This window comes from Notechis scutatus, chromosome 16, assembly GCF_049901735.1.
Source record: "Notechis scutatus isolate UNSWTSFEM ecotype Mainland chromosome 16, rNotScu1.2, whole genome shotgun sequence".
In the NCBI taxonomy this organism is placed as follows: Eukaryota; Metazoa; Chordata; class Lepidosauria; order Squamata; family Elapidae; genus Notechis; species Notechis scutatus.
Genome location: NC_142024.1, coordinates 122,987 through 132,698, shown reverse-complemented (window position 1 = coordinate 132,698; position 9,712 = coordinate 122,987). Strand labels below are relative to the sequence as shown.

The following is a 9,712-nucleotide window of genomic DNA, read 5'->3' as shown; positions in this document are numbered from 1 at the left end:
GCCGTTAAATCAAGATCTCACCCATTTATTCTTTTTTTTAGAAAGGGCTTCCTTCCCCCCTCCTCCCCACCTTCCAGTTTAAAAAAAGTTACACCCTCTTGGAAAAAGAAGTTTCACATTTCCAGTTCAGCAGCTACAAAACCCAAGAGGAACAACAGGGGAGATGGTCCAGAGCTCCCTCCCCAAATGAAGATGTTTCTGGAGCCTGCAGCAGATCCCGGTGGATCTGGGCTGTTCTCTTTGGCCCTTGCAATGTTTGATTTCAAGTTTCCCGAATTTCCTTCGCTTTGCCGAAAACCCACATTTGGTGGAAAAGGAGGCCGGGTTTGAAGCCCCATTGCTGGAAACTGCCACAAAAAAATTAAAAATTAGCCTGGCAATCATGCCAGACTGGAGAGCTAGTTTGGAGAGGTGCTCATTACCAAACAGATATAAAAATGACATAATTTAGAAAACACACACACACAAACGCACAGATACACTATAACCTCAAGGTTCATATTGCTAAGATGGTATCAAACCTGCCCCTCAGCCCCCCCTGGCCCTGAGCCGAGTTTGCAGAGGGGATTTGGCAACCTTCCCAAACTATCCATCCAGCAGGTTGGAAGGAAAGAGCAGGAGAAAAGGGCGGAGTCTGGTCTGGGGCGGGGGGGCAGGGGTTGTTTCCTTGGAGGGGAAAGGGGGGTATTTCTCAAATCCCGGATGGGCCAGGATCACGAGGACAAACACCACGGAGGCCATCTGCGAGAGCCTGGCTCATCCCTTTTCTCCTCCCGGTGGGCCTCTGGCTTGGCTCCAACGCTTGCAACCGGACATGAGACATCCCCACCCTGCCCCAAAAGCGCTTCCGGTGCTTCCTGCAAAGGGGTCCCTCGGAGCGGCTTCAGGACTCCCCCTCCCGGGGGTCTGGCAGCTTGGGGGGCGTCTCGTCGTACTGCGGAGGGGGAGTGAGCGGCTCGATGGTGACCCGGGCAGGAGGGGTGCTGCCCAGCTGGAGGTTCTTCAGGTGCAGCTTCTCAGACTTGATCCTGCGCACTTTCAAGGGCTTGAGGCGCTTGCTGAGGCGGGAGCTCTGCCGGGCGGGTGGGCGCTCCGCCCCCATGGCTGTCCCTGCGGCCTGGCTGGGCCTGGTGGGGAGGCTTTCATCCAGCCCCGTGAGAGACTCGTAGGAAGGAAGGGAGATGCTGATGCGGGTGCCACGCCGGCCTCCAGCCTGGGCTCCTGCGGGTAGAGGCCGTTGACCGCCTCCTCGTAGCTGGGCACGTAGTAGCGGGACAGGCTGTCGTTGTCGTCTTCTTGGCTGCGGGGGGGCAGATCGGGAGAGATGAGTGCTCAGGAGGGCCAACCCCCGACCCCTCCCTCTCAAACGTCTCTCCCCCTCCCCTCTTAAAAGCCCCGAAGGCTGGAACAGATGACCTCAAAGGCCAAGGTTAATCGTGGCAACCCACCAGCCATCAGTGGGGAGACTGTTGCCATCCAAGCTCCCTTGCTACACAGTGGCCCAATGGGGGCTCTCCCCCCGCTCCCCTCCCAGCAAAGAGGGGATAAGGAAGGGCAATTCCCTGAAGGCTCTGCAATGCCTCCGAACCAGGGCTTGTTCTAGCAACCCTGTTTACAAGGTGTGTGGTGCGTATGAATTCACTGTCCACACACTCGGGCGTTATGAGGCTTGCTGGGTGGGTCGTTCAGATTTAGGCTGCCGGCCAGGGCTTGGTGCGACTCCTGCTCTTTGGATGCAACTCCCGGGGCCTCACCCAGGACGCAAAGTCTCGCCTCCAACGGCTTCTGTGGAGGCGGCTACTCAGACGGTGCGGATATGGCCCCACGAGGAGGCCCACACAGCCTCCGAAGGAGTCTGCAAGGAACCTTCCATGCCAGTCACAGCCAGGGCTGAACTGAGCCCCCGTCTGCATTTATCTGGTCCCAGAGCTGACCAGGGTCTCCCACAGGAGATCTGGGCGAAGGTTGAGGGAGGCCGTTACTCGCTGGACGCTGAGCTTTGGCCCTTCCCAGAAAGGAAAGGCTGCCTCTGTTCGGCTTTTTTGGACAGGTTGCCTGGCCAGAAGGAGATGCCAATGGGGGCTTAACTTCATTGCGCCCAGTTTGTGGCTGAGGCCATGAAGTGCCCCTGCCAGGAGCCGGGGCTCAAAAGGAACTCCCCAGGCACACGGGCAGTTATGGGGCCTCTTGGCAAACTCTGGGTGGGAAAGTGGCCCTCCCTGCTCACCTGTCCTCTGGGGGAGGCTGCTCGGACGAGGGCTGAGGTCGTGTCCGGACAACGTCGTCTTGGTGGTGCCTCGGCTTCCTTCTGTCCCGGATGGTCAAGCAGATGGAGAAGAGGAGCAGCAGGACGCCAGCGCCGACCAGGACGTAGGCCACCGAAAAGGTCTTGTTCCTGTGCAGGAGCCCTTTGCTGACCTCGGTCTCGTTGTGGTGACCGCCGGTCGGGTGAGGCTTGGCGCTGAGGCCGAAGCCCGGGACCAAGTTCCAGACGGCCATGATGACTCCAAGGACCAGCATCCCCAGCCCAATGGCCGTCAGGGCGTAGTGGGAGCCGCTGCTGGACCTGGACTGGGCCATCCTCAATGGTTCTCAGGGGAGACCCAGCGGATTCCCTTCCTCCTCCACTGAGATTGCTCAGAAGATCCAAGCAGGAAATGGGGATCTGGAGAAAGACGAGGGAACGGGATCGATTTCAGGTGAAGAAGAAAATTCCTGGCAAGGCAGTGGGTGCAGAACTGCAGAAATTAAAATTTGGCCTGTTGTCTTTCTAACATTTGGGGACATAAAATTATCTGAGCCACTTCTGGGCAGAGCCCCCCACCCCACCCCTCTTTGGATTCCTCCAATTTTCCTGGGAATCATTGTAATCCCCAATTCCGCTCCTGGGAAGCTTCCTTCCTTTTTGCAGGTTTGTTTCCTTCATGCCGTAGCAAATGGCAGCACCTGGATGTCTGTAAAAAGACAGGGGATGGACGGGAGGCCACTGCGAAATCCCACGACTGGGGAGAAACAACCTTGAAACAGGCACTCAAAGCAACCGGAGCCCCACCTTTTCTCCAAGCTGGGCCTCTGGATGTCTAGCATTATGGTTCACTTTGCTGTGGAGAATGGGAACTGCAGTGCAACACAGCTGGAGAACAATGGCTTGGCATAACCGTAGGAAAGCTGCAGTTTCAAAGCTGTACCTTCCCTCGGGTTATCCCAAGCGATGGAGTAAACTACCAGGACTAATGTCCCAAACTTTTTTATATGATTTTTCAGTTGCTTTTAAAACGGGGGAAAAGAAAAAGGGAAAAGAAAGTAAAGGAACAAAACACAAAGATACATACAATATATATATTTAAAAAAAAAAACTGTAGCAAGTATTTGAAAATAAATACTAACAGAACTAAATACAAAAAAAGAAAAGAAAAGAAAAAAAAACCCATACGTGCCCCTCTCCAGCCCCATGGAAAACCCCTTTTATAAGCATTCAGACACCCCCACCAAACATTATTGGGCAAACTCTGGTTTGGATTCCACTTCTGTTGTGGAATAGCTGCGTTCCAGAAATGAAGCCAGGATTAAAATAGAACCCCAGACACAATTTTAAAAATCCCAACTAGACATAAAAGCCATATGCGCTAGGAAAGATTTAGCATGCACTAAAAAAGAAAAAAGAAAAATCAGAATAGCTCAATGCAAGCCCAGAATAGGAGGGAAAGCGCAGGCCAGATTTGACCAAAAAAAGCTCTCGTCTTGCCAACCAGACCAAAAATGCCGCTGGGTTTTTTCCACCAGCACAGGCCCTCCTGGAACGCCTGAGGCTTTGGGTCTCCTGGCACATGGAAACCTCTCCTGGTTGTTTGCAGCCTTCACCAGGGTGGAAACCGGCCTGAAAAGGCCAGCGGCCGAGAGCTTGGCAGGCGGAGACTTCGTCCAGCCAACTGCAGATCAGATTTCCTACCTGTTCCTACCTACGTAAGGCTTAAAAGGAGAGACAGGCGGGCTTTTGACGGCTGAGTTTCTGAGATCCCTCCTACGGCCAAGATCGGCTTTCCCATGGACCCCAAAGCAGCTGAAAGACAAAACCCAGAATACGGGCCTTGCCCTGTGCCCAAGAACGGCCCCAGGGCCAAGATGCCCTGGAAGGACCCCAGAGCAACAATGCGGCCATCTTGCCCAGAAAGAGCCAGGACGCCCTGATCAGGCCCCTGAGGAAGCTGAGAACCAGCCAGACTACAATGAGGAATGAATAAAAGAGGAAATGACACCTCTCTGCCAAGTTGTATCTGAACAGACTTACTCCGAGAGGTTGCAACAAAGGAACCTCAGTCTGACAAACTGTTAACCTGAGCAACAGTTAACTAACAAACTAACCCACTGCCCAATTCCCTTTGGTGGAAATTATTTGCAATGAATGAAAAAGGATGAACAGCTGGCCTTTGGGGAAATCCCATTTTCCCCAGTCCCCCTTCTCTCTCCATCCGTCTGCAGCCTGTTTGCAGCCCAGACTCCCCAAGGATGGAAGCAGGATCCCAGTAGGCTTAAGAGCACAAGGGATGCTCAGGCTGAGTCCATTGGGGAACAGGCTGCCTTCTTGGGAAATTTAAGGCAGCGATGACAACTCCTGCAGGGCAAACCTTCATGTGAACTCTGAATCGCCTTTTCCCTTTCGGATCTTTGACTGCGCAAGGCCTCCCATGAAATCGGCTCACAGTTACTTGGAGGAGAAATTCCTCAGGTCTCCTTGCTGGGGAGAAAATTATTTTGCCAGAATATTTGCTGAAACATTCTCCCTGCCCCGTTAGATGGACCGGGGTTCCCTTGCTAATATTTCATTCTGACACAGAAGAAACGGCTTTCCACGAGCATAAACTGTTCCCTGCCAGGATTGTTCCAGGGGGCAAAGAATGTGTGGACACAGATATTATCTTGGTCTGCAAGATAAGCCACAGTTCTATATTCCAAAGCTGTTTGGCCAAACACTGCCCCTGCACTAAAGAGGGGCTGACTTTTCAACGACTGTTTGCTTTTAAACCCATTATAAAAAGAGTAAAAAACAAGATAGTCACACATGGAAAAAATAAAGCAGGAAAATGGGAAGGTGGGAAAATCAATATCAAATTATTTTTCTTGGCTTTATCATTTTGGAAGAAAGATTCTCATGTGGAGAGACAACCGTAGCCCTCTCAATTTCTCTGTGATTTTCCTGGTGTTTCGTTTTTTTTAAGTTCAGAAAGACCAGGCAACAGACAGATTTTCGTGGAGAAAATCTATCTATGAGGCCAGTAGAAGTCAAAAAAAGGACTTGATAGCACATAATCAATCAATCGATCACCTTTTTGAGTCCATCTAGTGAAATCAATAGAATGAGTTACACTGACTTTGATGGACTGCAACTCTGAGCCATTAAACCTTCCTGTCTTGTATCACAAGTCCTACAATTCCTGTGTTTGCAGGACACACACAAACACCCCTTGCTGGTTTCAAATTCTGGGCTTTGTAATCCCAATCAGTAAATAACAAGGCTGCCTCCCTCCACTTTTTCAAAAGGCCATCAGTGGCTGCACTGTAGTGTCTTCTTGCCATGGGTTTTCTGGGCAAGCTCACCTTATCCTGACAATACTGTATCATTACCATAATTATTATTTTGTAAATGCTGTATACTCCCATCAAAGCTGCCACACAACCCTCATTAACTCTCCCTGCTGCACAGAAATTAAAATGAGAAAAGGGACAAAATTATCCAGGGTTGTTGAATTCATTTTCACTTATTCGGGGAAGGAGGAAAGAGAGATATTAAAACAGAATAACAGTACAAGAAAGGGAGAAAAGAGGGAGATTTTGGCGATAAAAGAAAGCCAAGTCTATGAGTACAGGGTGCTGCAGCCAGATCAGTCGCGCAAGATAATTGAGGCCACGGTACATATTGCTTAAAGCATATAATTGTAGATAATTAGAATTTAACACCTGGCAAAATGGACAAATTCACTCATTTACAAACGTGAAGGCCCCGAGGTAAAAAGCCAGATAAAGCACCCCTTTCTGCTGGTTTACATGTACTTAATCATTGTGGTTTACACGCCTAGACCACAGGCAACCGATGGCAAGGGCAAAATCTGTACCTTGTCCTATGAACAGATTCCTAGAACACCCCAAGCTATAATGCGGCTGGTGTGAAATGAAGGCCCTTGTTCCAAACCCCCTGTGATCCATTCCATCAATTGTGCTTAAACAAGCTGTTTCTTAGATCGGCACCTAAACCAGACCTGCAAGTTCAGGTGGTTTTCGCTCAAAGTCCTTTTGGGCCTAGAAAGGAAACCTTCCCTGCATCCAACTGAAACATGCAGCAAGTCTCACTTGCTTGAGTCATCTACGTTTTGCAGTTTGAGGACAGGCTTAGTGATCGTTCAAAGCTACAACGGCACTGAAAAAAATAACAGGACTCTTCTTCACACTTACGATCACTGTAGCATCCCCCGTGGTCACAGGATCGAACTTTGGATTCTTGCCAACTGGTTCCTATTTATGACGGGTCGCAGTGTCCCGGGGCCATGCAATCCGCTTTTGCGACCTTGTGACAAGTCAACGGGGAAGCCAGTTTCACCTAACAGCTGTGTGACTACCTTCACAACTGCAACGATTCACTTAACTGTGGTGAGAAAGGTCGTAAAATGGGGCAAAAGTCATTTAACAAACATCTCACTTAACAACGTAGATTTTGGGCTCCCCTGTGGTCGTAAGTCGAGGTCTCCCTGTACAGGCCAGGCTCCCAACTGCAGCGGAGCTTCCCGCCGGCGGTGCTGAAGACCGGGGCCCACCTTCCCGCCGAGACACGCGCAGCCCTTCCCAGGCCGGCCACGGAGGCCACCCCAGCCGAAACGCCGCTCGCAAGGAAGGCCCGCGGGCGGAAAGGAGGCCGAGGCCGCCGCCTGGCCCTGGGAGGCTTCCCGACTTCCCTTTTTCTTCTTCTCTGCGACAACGTCAATCTTCCCTTTCTTCCTCGCGGAAGGAGAGCCCGGAGCCGCCGCCGGAGTCGGGTTAAAGTCTAACCTGGCGAGCGGGAGAGGCAAACCGGTTGGTCCGCTCCCGGCGGCTCTCCGCCCTTCGAAGGGGCAGCTCGGGCCTGCCTTCCCGGGGGCGATCCGGACGAGCTCCCGCAGGCCGCCCGGGGCCCGCTCGTCCCCCGAACCCGCGCCGACCCCACCCGGCCGCGCCCGGAGGGGCTGGAGCCGCAGCAGGGGCTGAGGAGGGGGAAGCGGAGGGAAGCCCCCGCCAAACGCGCCCGGGGTGCTACAAGGGACCCTCCGCGAGGCGGCCGAACCGACGGCAGAGACGCCCCTCGCCCCCGCCCAGACCTACCGAGGCCAGCGGGAGCTATTCCGGGCCGCCCGGCCGAGGCCCCTCGGAGGAGCGGGGCGAGGCGATCGGCACCCCGAGGAAGCTCCGCTCGGGCTTCCCCCGCCCGCTGCCGCCGGACCCAGAGGGCCCTCGCCGCCTCCCCCGGGAAGGGCGAAGGGCGGCCGAGGTCCAGCGCTGGCCGCCCGGCCAAAGTCCGCCTCGCCCGGCGGGAGGCTGCCCGAGGAGCCGGCGCGTCGTCTCCCTGGCCTGGGCGGGAGAGGCGCCTCACCTGCCTGCCCGGCTGCGTGGCGGGGTCGGGCTGGGGCGCCGCCTGGCTCACCTCGGGGCTGCGCTCTCTTCGGGCGGCGCATGGCTTCGCCTCTCCCGCCGCCGCCGCCGCCGCCGCCGCCTGGTTCCGTCTCCGGCTGAGGCTGTACCGCCGCCCCCGGCCCTCCCCGCGCCCACTGGGCCGCCCCTCCAGGCCCCGCCCCGGCCGAGGCTTCCCTGCGGGCGGAAGCGAGCCTCCCTGGGCAGGAGGGCTCCACCTGCGAGGAGGGAGAAGGTGGCGGCGGGAAGGGCCGCTCGCTTCCCTCTCTTTGAGGGGGGCGCCTTGCCCGCCGGCCCCTCCCTCCTCTGGGAGTGGGATCCCGCCCGACCTCCCCGCCTCAACTCCCTCAGCCCCGGAGCGGGGGTGGGTGGCAAGCGGGGCCCTCCGTCGCGAGGCAGCTGCGGGTCTGCCGTAGCCCAAAGCCGCCGCCGCTTCTCCCGGGGCCGCTCCCCATCCCAAGGGTGGCGAGGCGCGGACCTCAGCCCAGCCCCGAGCCCCGCCAGGTCCCCTCGCTGGCGCCGGTCGGCCGATTGCCCGCCGCGCCGGTCCGCGTCGAGCTTTGGAAGGCGCGGTTGTCCGAAGCACCGAGCGCCCCGGGCGGGCGGCTTGCCGACGGGCCCGATTCCTCGGGCAAAGCCTGGCGGGGCGATTCCTGCGGCAGTTGCGCCCTAAAGCCTCGCTCTGAATCCCGCCGTTATTTCTCAACCGAGAGACACCGGGAGGGGGGTCAGCAGGCCTCGGTGGCTGAAACTTCTGCTCCCTGGGACCCAAGGCCGCTCCGAGGCTCCCGCCAGGGCCTTCTGCGGCATGACCTTGAAACACCCCCCACCCCACACACACACACTGCTGAGCCAGCCTGTTAACCGTAACCGCCGTTTGCGGAATTCAGAGTAGCCTGGAATCGTGGTTTATTCCATGTAATCGAGGGTGAGGTTTGTGCTATAGTGAAAGCCAAATAAACCATATGGTTTTCTGTGCAATTTCTGTGTGGGATGACAGGGGGAACCTGTATATGAAAGGGAAGGGGAGATTTCCTTGGTGCTTATGCTCAAAAAACATATTGTCTTTTCTAAACTGTACTTTTGTTAAGCTAAGAGTCTAGGAGCATAGGAACAAAATTCCACCTACCTGGACATGGGGAGGTGTGTGTGTGTGTGTGTGTGTGGCGTGCCAGGCTGTGGCTGAGCCCCACAGGTTGTGCAACTGAGCTGCTTTCCTCCTCTGGACGCTCACCTGGGCCTCTCCCAACTGAACTGGAATACAAACTCAGGCACACCCCACCCACCCACAGAGGTTTCAAAAGCCAAACAAATGAGCTCTGTTCTTTCCCATTTACGTTTCGCTCTCACCAGCCAGTCACTATTCTCCTCCTCCTGGGGGGGGGGAGGGGGCCTATGGAAGAAAGTTGCGGTGGGGGTGGGCATCCTTCCCCAGCCCCTTTGGACCAGTTGCTGCTTTCCTAGCTTCACCTCTTCTTCTGCACCTCCTTTTGTGGGGGTGATGTCCTTAACGCTTTGATTCAGCCACGCTGGCCTCTTTTCCTCCTTTTTCGATCAATTGTTGGCCACAGCTGCCTCTTCACTTTTGTTCCAAGTTTATGCCGGTCTGTGGTGCTGAAATTTGAGTATTTGCAGCGTCTAGAATTGGAGGGGGACACCAAGTTCATCTAGTCTGACCTCCATCCCCCCTCTCTTTTAAGGAAGCTTTCTCCTGCTACTGGAGACCCCGATTCTGTGCCCTGAGCTCGGAGACAGACCACTGGGTTCAGCTGCCTTCTGGGGCATTTATTTACACCTTCACTTATTTAGCATGTTTGTGCCTGCCAATTTCACGGAGTCCTTGACTTATGACTTCTTGCTTAGTGAAGTTCCAACAGAACTACCTGGGGGGAATGTGTGACTCGGATTTGAAGTTTTCACCATCATGCCCCCCCTGCTCCCTTGTGGTCCTGTAACTGCATGTTGTGCGCTCAGCAACTGGACCACAATTACGGCTGTTTGCATTGCCCTGCGGTTAAGTACACGGGTTTTGCCCAAGCCTGCCATTTTCCTTCCGGTT

The 9,712-nt window shown here is 54.9% G+C and overlaps 1 protein-coding gene across 1 annotated transcript; it reads right to left on the bottom strand.

Annotated features, from left to right (window-relative positions):
* Positions 1–9: 9 nt before the first annotated feature.
* On the bottom strand, positions 10–7,764 carry TMEM51 (transmembrane protein 51). Its single transcript, XM_026685574.2, is given in 4 exon segments — positions 10–1,200; positions 1,203–1,300; positions 2,228–2,665; positions 7,667–7,764. Coding segments are annotated over 3 exon segments (768 nt in total). The 5' UTR covers positions 2,581–2,665; positions 7,667–7,764; the 3' UTR covers positions 10–883.
* Between the last annotated feature and the right edge of the window lie 1,948 nt (positions 7,765–9,712).